The following is a 25,478-nucleotide window of genomic DNA, read 5'->3' on the forward strand; positions in this document are numbered from 1 at the left end:
ACTCTGCCTCGGTTTCTTATCTCAGTATGAAATCCTCAGTTAATTCTCACACACATCACTAACATACCAGACCAACCTCCACTGCTGATAAAACCTTGATATCAGTGCCGGCCAGCAAAGCATGAAGATCTATGTCCTAGCAGGATAGGAATAATAATCAAGAGCAGCACAGGCAAAGATCCAAAAGATGGTTACTGTATTCCACTGCTGCTTGTAGCTGGCCAGGCACTGAGCTGGGAAGTCTGAAGTGCAAATGGAACAACGATGCTGGCAGATAGCCGGGGTAAGCTAAGGGGATAAGAATGCTTTTTGCTTTGCTTTGCTGACTTGATGGAAGCTGGTAAGAGAGGTGCCTGGGGCAGAAACTAGGAAAAGCTGCACAAGAACGCTCAGATGTTGTATTTTTCTGCAAGTAAAAATACAGGCTCCAAGCATTTGTAGTCAGACCAGAAACAATAGAACCTCAACAGGCAATACAATAAAATTGGTAATAATCCAGAGTTCTTGAATGGAGAGAATCTAGGCAGATGTTGTAAATCTCTACAGATGTAACGTGATTGCAAACAACTCCCCTCCTTCCCAACAATCAGTACAGTCTGGGATGCTTTCATTAGAACTGTGACAGCCTACAGGCCTGAGCTTCAAGCACCTTTTTTGAAGGCCTCCTTCCTTTTTATTTACCTTTGTCATTTACTTATATAGTCATTCCACTGAAGCCGTGAGGATGGCTTATGTGCTATAATGAGGGCAACAGTCTACAATATCAAAATGAGGCAGCTTTTTGCCAGATTCTGAGAAAAGAGAACCAACAACAAAAGTGGTTCTGCACTTTATAGGCACAAGTCAAGAAAGAACAGAGGAAACATTGGACAAAACTGACAAGGCTCAATTTAGGTTTTTAGACAATTATCTTGGCCTTGGCGGCCAGATGAGCGGTATAAAAATAAAATAAAATAAACAAAAGTTCCAAGTTATTTTAAGCAGAAAGAAGCATTGAAACTAGATGGGCATGAGCTGGAAAAACGGGCGTTCGTGATAGTTTGTGGTTGCCCACGAATCATCATGAACCCCTGAAAAACAAACTGTTTGCAGTGTGCTTTTGGGGTTCATGGGGGGACTGCCCGTCCGCTCGCCCCCTTCCCACTGCCCCCAACACCTCCCTACTTGGTCCCACCACTGCCGCTACCCTCAGAGACAGGTGAGGGTGGTTTTCCCTTCCGAAAGCCAGGCCTGTTGCCTCTGCGCATGCGCCTGTCTATCAGCGCCCACCTACCTACCTCTGAGAATGACAGCGGCTGCAAAGAAGGAAGTGGCGGCAGCGGTAGGACCAGGCAGGGAGGCAAGGGAGACAAGATGGGCACTGGGAAGAGAGTGGGTGGCATCAGTTTTGCTAAAGCAAAACAAAATTCCAAGGGGAAAAATATTTGGTGCTTCATTTTGCTTCCATAAAACAGGATCCCTGAACCGGGTTACAAAGTGAACCACAAACCAGCCCGATTCATTGTTTTTTTTTTCCCCTGGCTCATGGTTCAACTTGTGCCCATCTGTAGTTACAACTATGTTATTTCCTGTTCGAGGCAGACATTTCATTCATTCTCAAGTTCTGTATCAAAATTCACTCTTAATTGTGTCAAGTATTTCAGAAAGACTATCTGTTTTCAACACTACCTGCTTGGCTTGCTGCCTTAAATCATCGCCAACGGCTTGAGGGTCAATCATCTTCCACTCTGCTGCAATACTTCTGAACACATCAGCACCTGCATTCAAAGCCTGAAGAAGCCGACGATCATGACACAAATGAGCAAGGATCCTCAATTCAAGTTGGGAGTAATCAGCTGCTAAGATTAAGCCACCTATAGGCAATAATACAGATTAATTCCAAAGTGCACATTTCTCTGAAACAGAGACGCACTTTTTCTTGTTTTAATTCTTTCTCATCCTTGTGATCCAGAAATAATTATATGTAGGTGTTGTTAACTGCACACAGTTTTCTTCATACAATCCTAAGGAAGAAGTTTTATTTATTCATCTATAGTCCTTTTACAGATAAAAACAGGTTCCTTACTAACATTTGGTCTTTGAGTAGTTGTCTGTGCAGAGACACAGTTTAGAAACTTGTAGATGCAGAGAGTTTAAGCAGTAGCTCTACCCCATCCTCCCTGCAAGCTGTCCCTCCATTCAAAAACTGAGACAACACTGAAACAAAGTTGTAAGCACAAGTGCCAAAGAGGAGAGGAAGAGCAAGTTGTGTGAATGTACAAATAACTATTTGAAGAACAAATATTACAGGCTAGCAATCTGTTTTCTTCATTATAGTGTCTGTGCCTCACACGTGTGGGTGTAGACTAGCAATCTTATCTGCAAAAGCAACGAAGGGAGACGGGGGATGATACCTGCCACCACTGGAGCACAGTTGAAAGAACTGCTCTTCCAAAAGATGTATCTTTGCAAAATATGAGATTGAGACAATCTTGCCAAATAAGATTAAGACCACGCCCAGTATTGTGTGATGGATAGATAGAGTGGCAGATTTGGAAAACAGGGTTCAAATCCAAACTTGGCCATGTAAGCAAACGGGGGGGGGGGGGGCTGAAACTGGTAAAACCACTCCTTAAATATCTCACTTATCTAGACAGCCCTATTAGGGTTGCTAGAAGTTGGTTCCAACTTGATGGAGCATAACTATCTAGCTAAGACCATGCAGTTGCTCAACATAGTTCAGGTTAAAAGATAGCTTTAAAGAAAGCAACAATAATAGCCATAGGTCTCGTAGAATTGTTGTTGGTTTTTTTGGCATGGCTGGTAAAGGCAAATTTACATAGATAAGACATATTGAGCAATATACATACATATAGATGGCATACAGGTATATGAGCATCACATGTGTCCAACAAAATGGATTTGTTGGTGAAAGTTTTTCCTAAAATAACTCTGTTAAACTTCAAAGTGCCACAACATATTGTTCTTTGTATTTTTTTCTCTCTCTTTCCCCCTCTTTTCCTCTTTAATTTCAGTAAAAAAGAAATACAAGGGAGAAGACTCACTTTGTCCTGGTGCCATGTCACATAAGACTTCTCCGTATTCACTGCACTTAGTTTCTCTGCACTTTGCAAAAAAACAATTAAGAAGGACACCTTGAAGGGCAGTAATTCAAGTGATGCCATGGCTAGTGTCTCAAATGGATCCTTCATTAACTGAGCAAAGACTATAAGATGGAAGTACTAGTTTTGGTGTCATCCTTCACAGGAATTTCTAACTTCAGAAAAGATTTTAGAAAAACATGACTTGAGACACTGACCACAGGAAAAGATTGGCTATTCAGGTAGCTAAGCAAGATTTTGTAAAAGATAAGAGAAATCATTATCTATAAATGAAACCAGAAAATGTAAAACTTAATAAAAGTAATAGTTGTGAGAATCAAACTGTAGCCCTTTATATAAGGGAAAATATATGCCACTTATAATCACAGCAGCATCAGGTAAAATGAAGCAACCTGTATCCGCCATGTCCTATCTGCATCTTCCTCTTATGGATACAACACAAGCAAAAAATATCCCACAAGCAAGGAGGAGAAGCTGTAAGAGGAGAAGCAACCACATGGATCCAGGACTTGTTCATAGAATTCCAGATTTTGGTTGAACCTGAGTCTGAACAGGCCCATTGTAGTAGCACAGTATACTTGAAAGAAGTACATCCATCCACTACTTTTGAGTTCTGTCATAGCCCTTTTTGTTTGTTTTACAGGCATGTTGTCCAGGGTGTTACCTTTCAATTAGATTCTCACTTGTCATATTCCTACCCTATCAGAGATGTAAGCCAAGATGCAAATTATCAAGATGCTTACCTGGAAATGGTACAAAGGCATGTCTCATGCTAACAGAAAATCGGATCTTTTTCCCACTGGATAACTTTTCAGTCACATTGCTTGGATCACGAATTAGTACAGAATGTTTTCTAGCGCTGTAAAATAAAATAAAATTTCAAAGGAGGCATTTAACTGATTTCTCCAATACGTACCAGTTAAAGAAGATGGCAAATTAAATCTAATAGAGGTAGCATTTAAGTACAGAACTAATTTCTTGTTCATTGCCACTCTTTAGATGTATGTGGCTTTTCTGAGTTTTCTAGAAATCATCAAGGTAAAGGATGAACCAACTAAGATGCTTCAATTTTTTTTTCTCATCCTTTACTATAAATAACCTATATTATTGTTGTATTTAGCTCTTCAACAGTACTGAAAGTGTACAAAGGATACTGTACTTCTTTTTTTTTGTGGGCCCAGAGATCATCAGGGATGTTTACTGCCACTTTTCTACTAGAATTCTGTTGTGTAAAAATGGGAAGATTTCTTTTAAACAAGGTGTTCATGACCCACCCACCTTTCTTATGACAGATCTCTGTTCCAATAAACCTCTTGGAATCATAAGCCCATTAGTCAGCAAGGAGTGGCAGAGCATGAACATCATTTGAAATGGACCTGGGCTTTAAAAGGAAAAATACTGCTTTTGTGCCACCAAATTTTAGTGGTAAATCTGTTGGTGACAATATAGTCTGCTCTTAACTAATTCTGAGGGCAAGCTGCCCACCCCAGAATAGAGTAGGAATACAAAAAAAGGGATGTTTTTAAAAGGTCAAAAATACATAGTACCAATGTTCAAATGCAGACAATGAAGCAACCATATTAAACTTAACAATTTGCAGATTATTCCTCTTGCCCGTGATGATTTTATATAAAGGGATGATTTATAATGAAATGGAATGCCTCCATCTTACTGAGACTGAGCAAAGCTTAGCATTGTTTGGACACAAGACTATCAGGGAACCTCATGTACTCCACCGTGATAAGGAAAGAGATGACATGTAAATTTACTAAGTGAATAAATTTGACCAGTGTCTAAAATGTCATACCCTGAGTGTATACAACGCTGTCATTTAGGAAAGTGACTGGAAAATCTGAGAACAAGGCTACAATTAAGACAAGGGTCTACAACACCAACAAGTCTAGTACTGTACATTTTTACCTGCTTCTTCGCACACTAAACCTGCCATGTTCTCTTTGGGAAGGTGGACTCTCTTCAACCAAGGTTGGCATCTCAATCTCAAAATCTTTAGGCACATTCTGTATGTTTGGTTCTCTGAAACTTATGCGGCCTAAAATCAAACACGGTATAAGGCTAAAAGTAAACTGTTCATCGCAGCACAATATCCTTCTGAATAGATATTCCTTAAAATTATAATAAAATTGCCATTTTGATTTTTTTTAAAAAGAAGCCAGGCTTGAAACAAAGTTGATCTTGGTTGCACAGGCAGCAGTATTTTAAGACTTGGGATGAGGGATAAACCCTAACTCACTTTTACCTGGACACACAGAAGCCATTTTCCAGAAAAAAAGAGGAAATCCTGTTTTCATAAGAACAGCATGTAATGTACCTTTTCTGCCCAGTCCCTTTTGAATACTTCCTCTCTTCTTACATTAGAACTGAGCTGAATCCCCCCTAATCTCTTGGCTCAAAAACAAGACATGGCTAAGATTTCTAATAAGACAGACTTTGTTCCTATGTGGTTTGGGGTCTTTCAAGATAGCTGGACGAGGGGAAAAATCAAAGTCCCATGTATCATAATAAGCTTCAGGAGACGGGATGATAGACACCTTAATCTCCTTCAAAATGGCAGTTCAAAAAGAAAAATAACTATATGGAAATACAATGATCAGAAGACAGCTTTTACTGCAGCTGCACACATAATCTATGGGATAGACGAAAAATGGGTAACAAGGAAAGTGGCAATATTTCTGTATGATTTTGGAAAGGTGCATATCTATAGATTATGTTTTCTTATGATAGCCAGTTTTAACTGGTTGCTTAATCTTTTTCTGATGCTCTCAAGATGCCAAAAGCCATCTTTTGAACATCCCCAGTTAACATGTGAAATTAGATGAATTTAATTTAAATTCAAGCTAGGGCATGGAAGTAAAACCTACTTTTTTACAGTAACACTAGGTTACTGTACCATATACTGGTAAAGTCACATAACCCACAATATCATCAAATTTATCTAAATAAGGTAAAGGTAAAGGTTCCCCTTGACAATTTTTGTCCAGTCATGTTCAACTCTAGGGGGCGGTGCTCATCCCCGTTTCCAAGCCATGGAGCCAGCGTTTTGTCCAAAGACAATCTTCCGTGGTCACATGGCCAGTGCGACTTAGACACGGAACACTGTTACCTTCCCACCGAGGTGGTACCTATTGATCTACTTGCATTTGCATGCTTTCGAACCGCTAGGTTGGCGGGAGCTGGGACAAGCGACGGGTGCTCACTCCGTCATGTGGATTCGATCTTACGACTGCTTGGTCTTCTGACCCTGCAGCACAGGCTTCTGCGGTTTAGCCCGCAGCATTTCAAAATTGTGTTACCTATGCTACTACTTGTAGATAATGTGAAAAAATAACATACTCTAATATACTTCAGATACATACATGTTTCAGGAAAACTGTGAGATGCAGTAAACCACATAGAATGCAAGGGATAATACTCTTTTTATTTAATATATGGCATGTACCATGAAAATGACAGAGGATAAAATCATAATTACCCAGTCAAATTTATTAGGCACACCAATGCAGTACTGTATGATATTTTAAAAAGCAAAAGTGTGCTGCTTATATACCGCCCCACAGCGCTTCAAGCACTCTCTGGGTGGTTTACAAGTTAATGATGCACGCTACACATTTGCCCCCCACCAGAGCTGGATACTCATTTTACCGACCTCGGAAGGATAGAAGGCTGAGTCAACCTTGAGCCGGCTACCTGGGATTGAACCCCGGGTCGTGAGCACAGTTTTGGCTGCAGTACAGCAGCTTAACCACTGCGCCACGAGGCTCTGAGTCCTTTATTCACATTAGAAAAATTAGAAAAAGATGGCTTCAGACATCCTGGGAAAAGGGCAAGCAATCTATTAGAACGAGCTATCACATGAAAAAAATTATGAACATACTTTTCAAAAAATCGTATAGGAATTTTGCCCCCATGTTACTCGCATGTCAGCTTTCACTTTCTGGTCTATGGACTAACAGATGGAAACAACAAAGCTTGAGTGCTGTGGGCGTGTCTATCCTGTATAATTCCATTAATAAAAAAGTAGAGATGCCTTTTTACATTTAAAAAAACAATCACTTGTTACCTGTAGCACTATGAGTCTGTGAAACAGGATAGATTCTTTCCATTCCGAGTACTGTGTTCAAAATCTTTTCTCTCTGTAGTGGAAATACCACTTTGGTTATTGCATTAGTGATCTTCCTCCATTCTAAAATCAGGCCTGGTAAAGGATGCAACGGCTTCAGTTTTTCTAAAACATCCTATGGAAATTAACAGTGGGACATACTAGTTAGGTGTCATCTTGTTTGCATTGCTTCTCTGCACAATTTTCACAGTCATACCCTGGGGAGAATACCTGATAAACACCTTAGGACACAAACTAGTATGCTGGTGCTTCCTCTAAGAAAAACAATTTTCACAGAGTTATCTCCTAAGAATCAATAAACAATAACAGAACAGAACAAAAATAATAAATATAAAATATGCAAGGGATCACAATATTTTTATTTTGTTTCTGTTATGCATGCTTATACAATACAAACAAAAATAAACACACCTTTGATGTACTGAATTGTTTGCCCGGTCTAAACCGGTTTCCATTTGCTTTTGTCCTTCCAGTGTAACCTAATGTTTTCTTGCATCTTTGCACTTTTAGCTCTCCATTGGGAGGCAACTTCTGCTCCAAAAATAACACCTGAAAGAGGTCATAACTTCAATCAGTTGCATCTTATCTCACTGTGCAATAACACCCAACACTTCCTCAGCCACTTTTTTTAAAGGATCAAGTAGGGCTGCATCTAAATCTTCAGTCGTATTAAAGCGTGATTCAGCAACCAGATTCTGCCTATTATGATCAGCGTAGGTGTGCCATGCCTCAAAATTCTACTTTACTGACATGGGATCATTTTCACTGACTGAAAAACTAAATAATTAAAGTACTAATACTAGATTAAAGAGAAACTGTCCTTTAGTTCCTGCAGAACCTAAAGAAAATATGCCTTTTATTAATATGATATATCCAAGATGAAATCAAGATTTATTTGCATCACCCATTCAGACATGTAGTACAGTGGTGTCTCGCTTAGCGATGTTAATCGGTGCAGCAAAAATCGCCGCTAACCAAAAACATCGCTAAGCGATTTTTAAAAGCCTATAGGAATGCACTGAAACCCCTTCAATGCGTTCCTATGGGCAAAGAACTTACCTTTAAGCGAAAATCCTCCATACGACGGCCATTTTTACTGCCCGGTATGCGAGGAATCCGTCCCAAAACACAGCGGGCAGCCATGTTTTTTACCCGGTGGCCATTTTGGAACCGCCAATCAGCTGTTGGGAAAACATCGCTATGCGAAAATCGGTAAGTGAAACAGCTTACCGATCATCGCAAAGCGATTTTTCCCATTTAAAACATCGCAATGCGATCACCTTTGTGATTGCAAAAACCAAATCGCTATGTGATTTCGTTGTTAGCCGGGGCGCTCGTTAAGCGAGGCACCACTGTATTTGCTCTGAGCTTGCTGATACTCCAGTATTTCAATTTCTAGGAACATTGTGAAATAATGCTACTCCAGTTCTCTGAAGATGCCGGCCACAGAGACTGGCAAAACGTTAGGAAGAACAACCTTCAGAACACGGCCAAAGAGCCCAAAAACCCCACAACAACCATTAGATCTTGGCCGTGAAAGCCTCTGCGAATACACTGCGAAATAAATTTTAACATCTGATAGGTAGAACCACCACACTGAAAGGTCTGACATGGGGTTCATCACACTCAGCAATACGTGGAGAACAGAATCCAATCACAAGAGACTAGCAGTTGAAGAGCAGCAGTGCCTACATTCCATTCAAAGTTTCCATTATACATTTATATCAAAGCCATAGTTTTGTTTTGCTACCACTAATCCGAATAAATTGACAGTATTTTTACCCTACTGAAAGGGGCTGTAAGTCTAAATGCTTTAGAATGGATCACCTGTTTTTTGAGGTTATGGAAATTATATTTTAATTGTAATATATTGTTGGTCTTTGACCACAAATAAACCATTCATTCATTTATTCATTTATTCATTCATTCATTCATTCATTCATTCAATACCTCAGCAAGGTCATCAGGACTGGTCAAAGAGAAGCTGTGGCCTGCCAACTGGTATATCCGATTTTCAATCTCATTCAGTTTTGCTTCCATTACATGTTTCTGAGTCTCACACTCTACTGTGCTAAACCCTATACCGTTGAGTTCCAACAAGGCCAAGCAATATTGATTTGGCATTTCTACTTTATTAAAAACATCTGTAACAAATAATGACAAATAAAGACAAAATATGCTATGTCAATGTCACAAATCACACCATACGGCAAGTTGCTTATCTTTCTTTTAATCAGAATACTGTTATTTGCTCCAATCCCACCACTCTTCAGTAGCTCCCAGGAACAGGCTGCACAGATAATATCTGCAGAAACCCAGAACAATGAGTGGAGATTATGGTCAAAGAATGGAAAGCATTATTTGGACCATACATATTAGAAACAGAAGAGATTTTAAAACAAATATTTAAGGGGAAAAAACAAAGCTTGGATTACTTGCTGATCCTATCACAGATGTCCTACAGTGGAACAAAACTACACTGATCCATTCTGTCATAATGTAGAATGTTTTGTTTGTATTGATATGCACACACTATCTTACTGTGTGTTGGTGTTCAGGAAAATTGATGCCTATGCAAGAGAGAAAAGGTGTCCTGACTGCAAAAAAAGGGGGATTTTTTGCATGAAAATGTACTTTGTTGTGATTATACATTTGGAGGGCAAATAGGTTTAATCGCAAATAAAATAAAAGACAGTAGTCAGGAGACGTCACTTCCGGCAGGATGGCGATGCAAGGCTGAATGTCCGTCTCTTCACCCGATATCTAAAAAATGAAGATAAATGCCTTTCTCCCTGTGGGTCCTGTGAGTAAATAACTTTTAAACTCCTTATGAAAACTTCTGGCAAATATAGAAGGACTTTTGAAGTGTAGCTGCATTGTCTTTAATCTAAAAGAAAACACTTTCACTTTTGACCGGAGAAGCCGGAGGCTGAAAAGAGAAACAATGTGGGCTGTTGAACACGGCTTGACTTCCTAAGTTATAAATCTCTGCCTTGTTTATACATGAGGAGAGGTAGAGATAGGACAAAAACGAGGAGTAAAAGCTGGGTGCGTGTGCCATCACAAAAACCTTCGGATCGCAGCCTCGATAGAGTTGCCCGGTTACAAAGAACAGAGGAGGGGGAGGAGTCAAGCAATTACTTTACAACCACTATGGAGAAAACAGTTTCAGATTTGGTCTCCTCCATGAAAGGAATGCAAAGCCAGTTTGCACAGCTTCTCTCTAAAATGGATTTGATGTTAGAAGGGCATCAACAGATGAGTCAAGATTTAAAAAAACTTCAGGGAGAAATGACAGATATTAAGACAAGTTTAAATAAAACAGAGGGCAGGTTACAACAACTGGAAGATTTTCAGGGCAGCCTTGGCCAAGGTTTTCAGGGCAAAGTTGAAAAACAAGAGGAATCTATTAATGACCTAAAGAGAAAGCTCATCTATTTTGAAGACAATGCGAGACGTAACAACATTAAAATAATGAACTTTAGTCACAAGAAAGAAGTGAGTTTAAAACAAGAGGTAATAGACTGGATTAACACAGTGATGAACTCTCAACATGTGGCTGAGGAAGATATTGAGAGGGTTCATTTTGTTGGAAAACCTCAAAGAGACAGAAGACCTATAATAGTGAAATTTTTTAATTATAACAAGAAAAATCAGTTCCTCAAGGTCATTAAAGAAAAACCTGAAGTGTTGGTTTACAGATCAGACCCAGTTCAGATCTATCAGGATTTAAGCTCTGAAACTATTCAATGGAGGAAAACAATGAAACCTATTACTTCAACCCTAACTAAGAATGGCAAGAGATACAACTGGGGTTATCCTGTTTTTTTGAAAATATGGAAGGATGGAACCCTACACAAAATACACTGTTTTGACGAGGGAAAACATTTGTTATTGGCTTGGGGAATTTGGGACCAGAGTGTGCAAGAGACAAGTAAGCAAGTAGCTCTGTAAGGACAGCTGATTTGGAAGATACCCTCAGAAGATTTTTTTTTATTTTTTTATTTTTTTTGAAAAATTTTGATTGGAAGAGACTAAGGGAACCATTGGATGTTGGTATAATCTGGCTTTTTTCCCCCCTCCTATTTTCTTTCTTTTTTCCCCTGCCTATTGTCCCCTTTTCCCCTTTTTTTTAAGACAGTTAATTTGAAAAAGAAGATACCATTAGAATTTTTTTGGGATTTTTGATTTTTTTTTTTTTTGATTGGAAGAGACTAAGAGACATTATAGGATGCTGGAATAATCTGTTTTTTTTCTCTCCCTAATCTCCCTACTTTTTTCCCTCCTGCCCATTGCCCCTTTTTCCTTTCCCCCCCAATTCCCCTCCTTTTTTCTTCTTTTTTCTCTTCTCCTCCCTCTCTTCTTCTTCTTTTTTTTTCTTTTTTTCTTTTTTCTTTTTGGTAAGGGGGGGAATTTTGGGGAAAACTCTGTTTTTTTGTTTGTTTGTTTGCTTGTTTGTTTAATCTCTCTTCCTTTTTTATTTTCTTTTTTTTAATTTTCTATTTTTATTTTCTTTTTTTTTTAATAAACAAAGAACTTGTGTGTTTGTTTTGGGTTTTTTTCCCTTTTTCTAATTATAAGCATGTGTTTTACAAGTATGTGCACACATATATGGCTCTAAAAAAAAAGAAGATAAAAAAAGAAAGGGGGGGAAGTTTTGGTTATTGTTATTGGTTTGTTTTGTTTTGTTATTGCTTTGGATTATCCGACTAAGATGGGATTGAACAAATATAAAAGGGAAGGCATTTGGATATATATATGTGAATAAATATATGATGTGGGGTGAAAAGGAGGTGGAGGTTCGGCTGGGGTCCAGACTGGTGGGAGTGGCGTCTCCCCCCCTCCCAGATCGCGTGTTTAACATTAGTGAGACGCGGGGAAGCTGGAGGGAGGAAAAATGTTTATATGTAGGGAGGAAGGGTAGGGATAGAGAATTAGAAAGAGGTGAATTTAATTTTTTTAGTTGTTTTTGTTTATGTTTTGGGAATTGCACAAAGGGACCAACTAAGAAGCAAAAGATTGAACAGATATGGGGAAAAACATAAGAGTAGCCACTTTAAATGTGAAAGGCCTATGAGCTGTATTAAAGAGAAGGAAAATAGAATTATTATTAAAAAAAAGTAGAGTTGACATTATCTATCTACAAGAGACACATCAATTAAAGGATGGAGTCAATGAATTGAAATTGCAAAATATACATATATATGAAAAAACATTTGGGACATCCAAATCTAGAGGGGTAGCAATATTAATATCTAAACATTGTGAATTTGTAGTAAAAGAAGTAATAAAAGATAGTAATGGCAGATATTTGATAATCCAAGGACAAATGGGGGAAGAAGAATACACATTAGTAAATGTGTATGCACCGAATATGAACCAAGGAGAATTTTACAAACATGTCATTAAAGAAATGGAAAAAGTTAGGAAAGGATATGTGATTATGGCAGGAGATTTCAACATGGTCTTAGATAAGTTGAAAGATAAATCTACACATAAAAAAGATGAATTGCATAAAAGGGATACCCCCCTAAGTAAGATAATAAATACTACCGATCTGAAAGATATATGGAGAGAATTGAAGGGAGATGAAAGGAGGTTTACATATTATTCTGCGGTACATAAAAGTTACTCTAGAATAGATTTTATGTTTATATCACAAAATTTAATTTCAAAAGTAGTAGACACAAATATTAATGTGATAAAGATAACAGACCATGCATTGATGGTGATGGAAATAAAAGTGAAGAAAGATTATAGAGAAGCTAGGAGATGGAGGATAGACTCCAATATTCTTCAACATACAGAGGTGATAGACAAAGTCAAGAAAGAATGGTTGGAAATATGGTCATTTAATGAAGCGGGTGGGAATAAAATAGGCGTGTTATGGGACACCATGAAAGCTGTTACGAGAGGAATTGCTATAAGAGAATCTTGTAGATTAAAAAGATTGAGAGAAGGAAACGTAAAAAGGATTGAAGAATCATTAAAGGATTTAGAAACTAAATATTTTATAGATAGAGATAATAAAAAATTATTAGAGATACAAGCTAAAAGAAAGGAATTGGAAAGCTTAGAATTAGAAAAAGTACAGAGGGACCTGATATACACTAAAAGGAATTTTTTTGAACATAGTAATAAAAATTCAAAACTTTTAGCTAGAATGGTTCATACCAAAAGAACAAAAAACAACATTGGTGTGATTAAAGATAAAACAGGAAAAAACTGCAGTTTAATGAAAGAAAAATTAAAGATTATACAAGATTTTTATCAAAATTTATATAAAAGTAATAGTGCATCAAAAGAAGATATAGAAACTTATATTAAAGAAAATGTTAAGAGTGAAATATCAGAGAACGATAAAAAAGACTTAGATAAAGAAATAAAAGAGGAAGAGATTATAGAGATAATTAATAAACTAAAATATGGAAAAACCCCAGGTTTTGATGGATTAGGTTCGGAATACTATAAAACCTTTAAATCAATATTGATCCCTAAATTAAAAGTGCTTTATAATGAAATCTTGGAAGGAGAGAGGATACCAGATTCATGGAAACATTCATTGATAACTCTTATCCCAAAACCTAATAAAGATCTAACAGACCCAAGTTCATATAGGCCTATTTCTTTACTAAATCAGGATGCAAAGATATTTACAGCAATACTTGCAAATAGAATTAATAAATTTATTATAAAATATATCAAAAAGGATCAGAATGGTTTTTTGAAAGGTAGGCAAATGGAAAACTTAACTAGGAGGGTTTTGAATATTATACACAATATAGAAAAAAATAAACTGAAGGCAGGCATTTTATCATTAGATATATTTAAAGCATTTGATTGTGTGGAATGGCTAACATTAAAGACTTTGTTAAAGGGTTGGGGTTTTGGAAAAAAGTTTAGGGAGATAATAGATCAATTATATTTAGAGAATACCTCTGTAGCAATAGTTAATGATGGGATGACAGATCAAATAGCTCTTGGCCGAGGTACTAGGCAAGGTTGTCTTCTCTCTCCAGTTCTGTTTTGCCTGGTTATTGAAATGTTGGCAAATGTAATTAGGAACGATGATTTAATTGAAGGTATAGGAGAAAAGAAGACAAAGATTAATTTATTTGCGGATGATTCCTTATTGACAGTGAAAAACCCGTTAGAATGTATAGATAAAATTAAAACACACTTAGAAAAATTTGGAAAAATAACCGGATTAAACATAAACTGGCAAAAATCTGACTTAATGTTGTTTAATTATAGTAGAATAGAACAAGAAAAGTTTACTGAAAAACATGATTTTAAAATATGTAAAGCAATTAAATATTTAGGAATAGATTTAGCGAAAAATATTCAAAAGATAAAGGATTATTATTATAACAAACTAAAGGAAGTAATTAATAAGAAACTACAAGAATATGATAAGTTCAAATTATCTTGGTTTGGAAAGATTGCACTGGTAAAAATGAAAATTTTACCAAAAATTAATTTTCTATTCAGAATGTTACCAATGCAGTTAACAGAGGATGAGTTGAAATATTGGCAAGGAATAGTTAACAAATATTGTAATGAAGGGAAGAAATCTAGAATAAATAAAAAGTATTGGTATAAAACAACAAAAAAAGGTGGTATAGGTTTGCCAAATATAAGAAACTATTATTTAGCTAACCAACTGAGGTTTATTGGTGAAATTATATATAATCCGGAAAGGTTAATTTGGTGGGAAATGGAATCATCAGAATTACAAGGAAATATAGAAAAATATTTATTTGCTAAAGGTAAGAAAGACAAAATAAGTCAAGTTAATAATCCTTTTTTAAAGACACTGTTAAATATATGGTATAAGTATAAAAAGAATTTATGTTCATCATACTCTCCATTTGGATTAGTGACAGAAATAGAAGATTTTCCTACCAATATGAAGGTGTATATGGATTTATTTAAAGAAGAAAAAGTGATTAGACTGAAAGATTGGCTGTATAAAATGAGATCGATAGATCAAATGAAAAAAGTATTTCAAAACAAGACTATTTCATGGTTGAACTATGTACAACTGGAAAGATGGACTAAGGAATGGGCAAATAAATATAATAAAGGTAGAGAACACACAAAATTTGAGCAATTTTTACTCTCATATGAGGACATTCAGATGACTGACTCAGTAAAAGGTACAGTGAGTAAAATTTATTCACTTCTTAATTTAGAGGAAGAAGAAAGTGAGAAAGAAGGATTGAAATTGGTGTGGGAACAAGATATTGGGAAAAGAATAAATGAAGAAGAATGGAGGAGGATATGGAAAATGAGGATTTTAAGATTGATGTCAGTAAGAATAAAGGAAATTTTTTTAAAACTTAGTTTAAGATGGTATTTAACACCAGTAAAATTAAACAAAATTAACACCAGTCATCCGAATGTCTGTTGGAAATGTGAGAAAGAAGTTGGTACATACTTTCATATGTGGTGGGAATGTGAAAAGGTACAAAGTTTTTGGAAACAAATTTTTAAAGAATTAAGTTGTATCTGTGGAAAAGATATAGAATGTAAGGCTGAGATTGCTTTGTTATCAATATATGAGAACGTGGAATATGACAAAATGATTAAAGAATTGATAACTAATCTAATAACAGCAGCTAGATTGATTATTGCTAGACAGTGGAAATTAAAGACTGAATTACAAATTGAAGAATGGTATAAAGAAATATGGAATATAGCATTAAATGATAAATTAACTTGTAATTTAAAGATGAAGAAAGGAGAGTTGAAAAAGAATAATTTTTATGTAATATGGGGCAAATTTTTGGAATATGTGTTAATAAGGGGAAAAGGGAGAGCTCCAAATCAAGAATCTATGCAGTTCTGGAGAGGAGGACAATAGAAGAAGAAGAATGAGAAGAAGAAGAAAAAGAAGAATATGGCAAGAGGTCCCGTATATGGTGGTGGGGAACACTGTTATTGTGTTGTAAGTGTATATGTTTTATGTATATGATTTTTTTGTTATAGTTATAAATAAATAAAAAAAAGACAGTAGTCAGAATCCTACTGAGATTATTATCTGGAAGAAGTTCAATTGTATAAATTGTAGTGACAAATTGCAGCTAATTAAAATTACAGTGCCAGCTGGTCACTTTGCCTCGTTGATTGAAAGCAATGTTGGTTGCTTTAAAGTAAAATCCTAGTAAGATTTATATAGTAAAATATGCCAGGCTAATATCCATCAATGATTACGTGATTTAAACTACATGCCCTACTTTACATCAGAGGGTTTCTATCCTTTAAAGGTATCAAATCCATTAAACTTTGAGGTTTGCTCAACTGTGCCTTGTACATATGGTGGAAAAATATAACATCCCTAAGAACTACAACTGGGTCTTCCAACTTTGCTTTGGCCCCACCCCACTCCCTTAGCCCTGCTCATTCTGGGACATGGTCCAGCAGCTGTCCCCAACTGGAAGCTGGCCCCTCCTCCACCTGTTCCTGCATTTTACCTTGTAACTTATCCTTCTGCAACAGAGTGTTGAGTTGATCCATGAGACGGAAGACAAGAACAGACTCTATAGCTGCTCTGTACCTCCCAGAATGATCAGCAGTGGCACTGAGCCCCAGGCTCTGATTCTCTTGGCCTGCCCCAATTTTATCCAGCAAGAACAAATCCTGAGGAAGGAAGTTGGCGACCATGTTATGAAGAGAGCGCTCGTTAGAGCCAGGGTCCAGCAGCCATGAAGCCACCTAGAACAAAGAACATGCACCGTGTGTTCAAGACAAAGAGGGGAAAGCATACTTTTCACAAGAATGCAACAACATTTGGCAATGAGGGTCATCATAGTACACAGATTTGGTCTCTGTGGGGCCATTGTAGGATGGGTAAAAATCAATTTAGGGTGGATAAAATCAATTACCCTGGGAGTTAGTGCTCCAACACTGGAGGCATTCAAGAGAAAATTAGACAAACATCTGTCAGATCTCCTTTGATTTGGATTCCTGCCTTGAGCAGGGGGTTGGACTTGATGGCTTTATAGGCCCCTTCCAACTCCATTATCCTATGATAAGAATCCTACCTACATTCTCAGGTTGTAGAAAATATATTATCCATTATCAGATAACAAAGTGAGACCAAAGTTACATCCACAGGATCTTCAACAACTATAGCATCCAAGTCAGAGCAGATATGAGCAACTTCACCTCTGGGGTGTAACATAATGAGCTGTTGTACGGTTTTTTTTTTATCATCACAGCTCTACTCAGCATTTTGCTCACTTTACGACTGCCACCATCAGTGACAGGGAAATGACTGGGAAAGTGCAAGTGGCTGGGGGAAAACATGCCAAATCTAACAAACTCAGCACAAGGGACATTTAAAGGGTTAGGTCATTGGGGGGAGGGGGAGAGATGTAGCCTGCTTCCCATTTCATGGCAGGAAGATATATTTAGTAGCCAGAATCCTACTGGTGTCTGCATAATGTTTGTGTAACCTGCCATAAGTAAGTGTGGTTAAGTGTGTGGTTCTGTTGTGCACTTCATCACACATTGACCGCACAACTGAGATGCAACACGGTACCTTGCCAAGTTAGCTGTGGCAAGTTATGCAAATCTTAGGCAAACATCAAAAGGACTCTGGCAAGGATTTATTTACTTTTTACCCAATCTTTTTATTTACTATGTGTTATTTGCTTTATGGGATGTGGTGGCGCTGCAGGTTAAACCGCAGAAGCCTCTGTGCTGCAGGGTCAGAAGACCAGTAGTCGTAAGATCGAATCCACACGACAGAGCGAGTTCGCATCGCTTGTCCCAGCTCCTGCCAACCTAGCAGTTCGAAAGCATGTAAAAATGCAAGTAGATAAATAGGTACTACCTCGGTGGGAAGGTAATGGTGTTCTTTGTCTAGTCGCGTTGGCCACGTGACCACGGAAACTGTCTACGGACAAATGTTGGCTCTATGGCTTGGAAACGGGGATGAGCACCGTGCCCTACAGTCAGATACGACTGGACTAAATGTCAAGGGGAACCTTTACCTTTACCTATCTGCTTTATAGTTGCTATATTGTCCCGCACAGTGGGAATATAGTACCTTTACAGGATAATTTAGAAGGAAATATGTCATACTGAAGCAGGTTCACTGCATAAATGGAGCACAGTCTGGAGTCGGTATCTGATAAAACCTTCTAAGCAATGAAGTAACTAACTTAAGGACAGATTTCTTACTCCAAAACTTTTAAGACAAGAAACAGTCCTGTATTGGGGAGGGGGATTAATTAGGGATGTAAATCCTCACTTTTTACATTCTTGTACATAAAGAAAAAGAGTCCACAGTGTTTCCTCCTTGCTTATGAGATTGTCAGATACTTTCTACCAGTATCTCAGTCCTTGCATTTGTCAGCATGATTCTTGCACACATTATGAGAATTCTAACGTTGAAAGTGGTCGACCAGACCAGATGGGCGGGATAGAAATCAAATAAATAAATAAATAAATACATTTCTTCGAAAAGGCTAAGGAAGCAATAATAATAAATATATATGGTTAGAATTAATTACCCAGAGGGCAAGAATCAGGGCATGATGGTGCTCCCAGCGTACTTTTCAGCAGCAACTGGACTGTCCACATGATCTCTCAAAGGTTACCTTTTGGGGGGATGAGGGAAATGTTTCCCTTGGGATGTGGGCCAAAGGCTGCACACCTACCAAATCCAACAGCCTTCTGGGAAAGGTGAAGAAAAAGACTGCCTGGTTCTCCTAACCTGTCATACTTCCAGCTGAGTCCTCTTGCCCGCACTCTGCTTCCGGCCACTACAGTTCCTCAACAGTATAAAGGTAGCAGGCACGTGCCAACTTCATGTTCTGATAGTACAGGAGTTTGCAACGGAGGCCATTTTAGGAAATGTTCTTCTTCTAATCTGCCCCGACTCCCCTACCTCTGTGTTGTCTAATGTGCCACTTTACAAGTGAAAAAAAGAAGAAAAATGAAAATTATGTATTATTAACCTTTGGGTCTTCAAAACATCCTGCCAAAGAGATGCCACAGGCCTTCAGCAGAGTCTTGTAGTGTTGAATGAAGTCATACACAGCAAGTGAAAATGCTCTCTTGCAATCCTGCAGGCAGGCTTGAAGGTGCTGCAACCTCTCTGCTACAGTCAAGTTCTGATCCAAAGGAGGGGGTGCCAAACTGGCACTGATTTCTAATTCACAAGGGGTGGCGGGGGGGGGAGAGCAGGGAGGGAGGAGAAGCGATAATGTGAGTGAAGTTATATGTATCTCTATGGTTTCCTTATAGAGAGAAGGCAGAAATTCAACCTTGTCTCTCACTTTTCAGACTCACAGTGTATGAGAAACCTGTCTCCCCTATTAACTCTACACATGTTTCCCAAGAATAGCATAGCAAGCTATATAAATATAAGCTCCAAGGCTCACTCTTTTTTCCAAAAATTTCTCTACCTCATTCTCCTAAGTTCTTCCTTTCTGCTTTTTGGTTCTTTCCTTGTACTCTCCTACTATTTCCTTTGGTTTTGAATTCCCAGACCTCCACTGGTATCACACCCTACAACTGTTCCCCAAATTCCTTTTAACCACTTCTTGCTTGGGTCCTAGTGAACATACTTTCCATTAAAGCAACCTTTTTAAATAGCATCATCACAAAAATTACACCATTCTATTTCTGCTCATTGCCCACATGATATTTTCACTTTTACCAATAAAGCCACTATTTTTAATTTATTTAATACTGTATGGATTTAGTACTGCAGTTAGCTGCTATATAAACAGGTTTCTCTGATGTCTAAAACCTTACCAATCTGCTCTTCAATTTTTTGCTGCAGTGAGAGGTAATAAGCATCTTTTCCACCCCAACACACAGCTAGTCCTACTACTAAGATCTCTTCACAGGCACTGATACGGAATCCATCATCTTTGTGTGGAATATTTTTCAAAGTGCTGCTTCCTACAAAACAAACATGTAAAGATTAAAATCCGTTTGGCCCCTTGAAATGACGACTTAAGCAATTTATGCAGAAAGCAAACTTTCCACTTCATTTTCTTTAATCACCTTCAGAGATAAACAAAGAGGGAGATTCTTACTGTTAATTTGTTTTGCAGGACTCCCAGAGGATGATCATGATCTTGACTGATGAGGCTTGCCATTAATGCATTTGTGTTCAGCCCTTGGGGGATGTTTAGCCCTTCAGGAATTCCAGGAGCTACTGGATTGACCCTTTCCCCTGACAGGTGCTTGCCTGTATTGCACCAGAACATGAAGAGCCTACAAGTGCTGGAACATACTTTATTGGCCCAAGGATGGGCAAACAAATAAAGTGGTTCAGATGCTAGGTGATGGGCTGTTGAATGATGTCAAAAGATATGGCCACAAAGTGACATCAGTGTTTCCCAACCTGACCTCCCACAAGCCGCATGGTATCAGGAGAAATGGCAACACAGGGAGAAAAGGGAAAAAGAAGATACAGAGGGCAGACTTTTAAAGAGGAAGGGATTTTATGTCCAACATAAAGATTACTTAATGTTTTGTTTCAAAATTCTGATTAATCTGTAGAATACTTTTTAAAAAACGATATTGTCATATAAACATAAATCGAGACTAAAGAAATGTGATATTTCATTCCATTGCTTTTTCAAGTTTTCTAAACTAACCAACAGAGAAGGAATGTAGGAAGCACACCTACTTCTTTTGAAGTTGGCACCAATAGTTGACCTGTGGGCCAGGGAGTCTTTGGTTTTTTCACAAGCCACAGAAATAGCAAATCGGTCTTTTGTTTTCCATTCTGTAACGAACGTATGGAAGAGAGCCTTGTCATTTGCCACATCAATTATGGTGAAATTTTCAGCACTGCAGGATGGTACTAAATCTTCATCTTGAGATAACTGCAGTGAAAATCCTTCCATTATTATTGAGTTATCCTCTTCAAGTGGAATCTCAGCTTGTTCTCCATTTTCTGCATTTTGGCACAAGATTTCTGCCTTCGGGTGAGGTGCAGCTCTATCATCCTGTAGGAACGGAAGATCTGGAACCTTGTCTATGGGTTTTAGGTCACTTGTTTGCATCACAAAGGGTAGCTCCAAACATGGTGAAGAAGGCTCCCTGAGGTTCCCTGAGGAAGGCATTTTGTTCCCATCTGCCAATGAGGTAGATCTTCCATTTCTGTCAATCAGCGTAGCTGCATCATCCAGTCCTCTGGTTAAGCAGCTACTTTCAAAATCTTTGCAGAACAGTAGCTCACAAGTGTTGCCCAAGAACGATGTGCCAGGATCATTCTTAAGTAATGCTTCTCTCAAGTTTTTTCCTGAATCCAATTTAGATTTATCTCCAGAGGGACTTGGCCACCCATCTAAAATCTCTTTCATGCCTGGACTTAAATCAGATAAAGAACTACACTTTCCTGGTTGGTCAGTATGTTTTTCTATATAATTTTTTGGAAGATCTCCATCTGCACCCTTTTCCATATAGCCAGGTTTGGCATTCAGACTTTCCAAGTTGCTAATATCTCTGTGAAAAGAAGGCTCAGCCACATTATGTAATCCTTCTGGTGCAGGGAAAGAATCCATATCTGACAATATCATAGAATCCTCATTACATCCTCCTGATCTCTCCTGGTTAATGGTGGCACTCGATACAGTTTTACTTGACTCTTCATTCTGTCTACCAGAAACATCAGATGCTGAAGTCCTCCGGAAAGGAGGGGAAATAACCTGCTGCTGTGGAGGTGCCTCTAGGAAAATAGATTCACCAGTGGGCACAAACTGGGGATCACTGATATGGCTAAAGGATTCATCAAACAGCAAACTGTCACTGCTGTTCAGATTTGATACATTTCCATCCCTGGTGGGCGCATGGTCATTGGGCAAAAGGGAACCCCCATTGGGAGGAATAGGAGGTACCTGTTCTTCCACTGACTCTGGGGTCTGATAGTGTTGCAAGAAGATGTCTAACTGGGAGTCCATGACAGAAAAACTGGTTCTTTCAAGGCAATTTGGTATTTCAGTAGTTTTCTCAGTAAGCTGCATTTTCCTCGGGTCTGACAGTGCATTGTGTAATCGATCTGTTTCTCCTGCTACATTCTTATTATTAATGCATGCTTTTTGGTCTGTTAGCTTCTCCTTGGTACCAGTTTCTGAAGGACTGGCAGACTTTGTGCCCATGAAGGCTTTCTGTGCTGAATTTGCTAAAAGCTCCCTCTTTCCTTGTTTATTAGCAATTTCAGCTGCCATCTGCTGTTGTAGTATTCTATCTGTCTGAGTATCCAACTGGAAGCTTTCTTCAAATTCTCGGAAGACAAAACACAGATCAGGGGAATAATAGTTTTCCTTGTTTTCAGAATTCTTCAGAGAAGTATCAGTCTTATTATCCATTTCACCTGCATCTGTAACTTGTAACATCTCCTTGGATTTTGCAATAGTAATTCCAACCCCCTTTTTAAGTCTAGTAGTGGATTTCAAGAACGGCTTTGTTTTCTGTCCACTGCTTTTCATTTTTCCCTTGCTATCCACCCTCTGTTCTACTGAAATAACTGTCATAATTTTTGCATCTTTATTCAGATTCAGGCGCTTACTTGCCCTAGAGTATCCATCAGCATTACTTGCTTCTTCTATCTCAATCCCATCTACTAGGGTCTTCTCTTCAAGTCTGGCATTTGATGAATTAGCACCTAAACATCTCTTATTTTTAAGTTTAACACTTGAGGCATTCCTCCGTTGGGGACTAATGTTGTTGCCAGATAGAGTTATGTTGTGGCCATTTCTGAACACTTCTTCTTCTTCTACAGCACTCCCTGTGGTCACAAAAGACTCAGCTGACAAGGCAGAGGCATTGGGATCCCATTGTATGCCCAAAATAGCCAAATCCTGCTTTAAGAGGGTTTTAGCTTCGTCCACAACAAGTCGGGCTGCTTCGGTCTCACTTAAACCCTTCAGTCCAGACATCCAAATACAGCGGGTATTAAGCCGCTCCTCAGCAGCCTCTTCATCTTCATCCACTGCCTTGCGAGTACTAAAGCAAAGAACACAAGCAAACAGTATAATGAGCACACACAGTTTAAATTTCAAGATTTTCAAATGGCAAGCAACTGCTACTATACCCTTCGTAACTTAAACTAGCACACAACACACACCCTTAACATTTGCTGAAGTTTGATACTTGCATCCACACCGGAAGGGAAGGGAAGGAAAGGTGATGAAGGGGGGAAAAAAAGAGAAGGTAGCAGCTTAATTTAGTTCAGATGCTGTGTGCCTTCAGAAATCAGCTCCCCTGAGTTTGAGGCTTCGGAGAAAGCTAGGTAATAAGAGAGACATACAACCAAAAGTGAAGAAAGAATAGAAACAACAGAACAAAGCACAGAACGAAAACCTTCTGTTTTCCCACACAGGGGTTCTGCAAGTCACTGCTCTTCTGAGGAGATGCCAAAAAAAAAAAAAAACATAAAAGAAAGAACCACTAAAGTAGATACCATCTTCAAAGAACCTCTTAAATACTTTCTCTTTAAATTCACTGCTTTTCAAACATATTTGCAGGGTAGTGGAGACAGGAAAAATATATATAAAGTACACAGGGGAAGTGGTAAGTGATGCCATAGTAAAAGAATAGAAAAAACTGTCATTAACAGAATAAGAGTCCTCCCCTGAGAATCAAGGAATAATTGGTGGAGAGAATTTCACCACTTCCTTTTTGTCACCACTGGCATTAATTCAGATGACAGAAGCAAGTAGAGGAGAGCAAGGGATGATCATCCTAGTATACTGATATGCAAACAAATATTCCTTCATTCATACGGACACATGAAAGTCTACACGGAGGATATCCAAATACTTTTATATTGTATCCTACACATTCCCTAGAAAAAGACATAATGTACAGTAGGAAAAGGACCGTGTAAGAAAAAGGATCACATCCGTTTCTCAAATGGATAGGGAACAACAACATGGCCTTGAAAGGCCAACTTGCCCACTAACATCTGTATGGTATCCAACCTTTTGAATGGGGCTGCATTCCTGAAAGCCCTTTCCACTTCGGAATCAGTCCCTTTAGCCACATCCGCTACGGTGATGAAACCAGCATTATAAAGGGCTCTGGCACGCTGTGCGTTTAGCAGAGATATCCGGACGAGGTCACAGAGCTCCCTCTGGACTCCAAAAGTAAGGCGACTCTGAAACTGAGAAAGCAGCTGTTCCATATTGTGCCACCCCAGCCGGTTACAGAAAATGGTAATCATCCCTGGAACAGGTAAAAATGGTTGCTCATTTCAAAACATGGCCTGTACAACGGCAACATGACAAGTCCACTTTTTCACAAGTTGTTTAAAGTGGAATCTAGAAGGCTGATAATGTTTGTGGTCACTGTGATGTTTCAGAAATTGAAAACTTCTGATTCCGCCTCTCCTGAAGGTCCCAAGACTCCCTCAGGACCCCTTTCGACAGGGGGAAGCCATCTGGAGCCACAGAATGAGAGTTAATCTTTAATTTATGAAAAATCACATCACCGATAAAATCATCCCACTAGTGGTGATTTTGAGAAATTAAGTTGGAGATTTACAGAACAGACACAATTCCTCAGGCTCACCCATCCAAGTACAAATAGAGATAATATACTGTACTTAAAATGATATGCACATTTATAATTAGTATATTAACATCATTGAAATACAATGTTAATAAAGCTTCTTTGAGTTACAGTCCTAATTGCTACATGTTTGTAATGTTCATACTATGTATCAGCAGTGCCTCACCTGCATAAGTAGCAGCAGACTGTTGTAAAGACTGAAGCTGACCCCGATTACAACCATATTTCTTAGCAACATCCTTTAGAGGAACTTCATTTATTAAATCCAGGAGGGCCAGACTTGTAAAAAACCTGTATCGGTAAATTAATATAAAGTGACAAAAATTAGAATATCTGCAGGAGAAATAGAAATTTTGCTTTGTAATAAGAAGCCAAGCAGAAACGAGCAAACAAACAAAAACTACAACAAATACAGAAAAGTCAGTTTCTGACATGGACTACGGCTGGCACAGACAATTATTCCAACCCTACTTTCTCTCTGGTCTCTGAGATATCGCTTCCACTGAAAGGAAAAAGTTGGTAGCCAACTCTTGCACAATCTAGTTGCAGATTAATAAAAGGAATGCAAACATGTGTTGGATTGGATTACTTCAGAAAACAATCGGCACGGCTACTCAGAAAGTAAACTGAAAGTAAACTGAGAATCAAGATCCCAGCATGGCGCAAGTGTAGGAAAGCTGACTGTCAATTCTCCT

General features: G+C 38.3%; 1 protein-coding gene across 2 annotated transcripts in view; it reads right to left on the minus strand.

Moving 5' to 3' along the window:
* POLQ (DNA polymerase theta) overlaps positions 1 to 25,478 on the minus strand; it is a 62,091-nt gene that overhangs the window by 13,500 nt on the left and 23,113 nt on the right. Inside the window, exons 14-25 of one of the 2 annotated variants that reach the window (XM_072991707.2) lie at positions 24,950 to 25,074; positions 24,195 to 24,438; positions 20,897 to 23,217; positions 20,011 to 20,160; positions 19,209 to 19,402; positions 16,716 to 16,956; positions 9,190 to 9,383; positions 7,651 to 7,788; positions 7,180 to 7,354; positions 5,022 to 5,151; positions 3,845 to 3,960; positions 1,669 to 1,853 (exon numbers count right to left, since the gene is read on the minus strand). In XM_072991707.2, coding sequence (XP_072847808.2) covers positions 1,669 to 1,853; positions 3,845 to 3,960; positions 5,022 to 5,151; positions 7,180 to 7,354; positions 7,651 to 7,788; positions 9,190 to 9,383; positions 16,716 to 16,956; positions 19,209 to 19,402; positions 20,011 to 20,160; positions 20,897 to 23,217; positions 24,195 to 24,438; positions 24,950 to 25,074 — 4,213 coding nt within the window. Of the gene's footprint in view, positions 1 to 1,668; positions 1,854 to 3,844; positions 3,961 to 5,021; positions 5,152 to 6,993; positions 7,066 to 7,179; positions 7,355 to 7,650; positions 7,789 to 9,189; positions 9,384 to 16,715; positions 16,957 to 19,208; positions 19,403 to 20,010; positions 20,161 to 20,896; positions 23,218 to 24,194; positions 24,439 to 24,949; positions 25,075 to 25,478 lie in introns of those variants that run through there. The other variant, XM_072991708.2, reaches the window with a different exon arrangement.

The sequence above is a fragment of the Pogona vitticeps genome, chromosome 2 (assembly GCF_051106095.1).
Source record: "Pogona vitticeps strain Pit_001003342236 chromosome 2, PviZW2.1, whole genome shotgun sequence".
NCBI classification, from domain to species: Eukaryota; Metazoa; Chordata; class Lepidosauria; order Squamata; family Agamidae; genus Pogona; species Pogona vitticeps.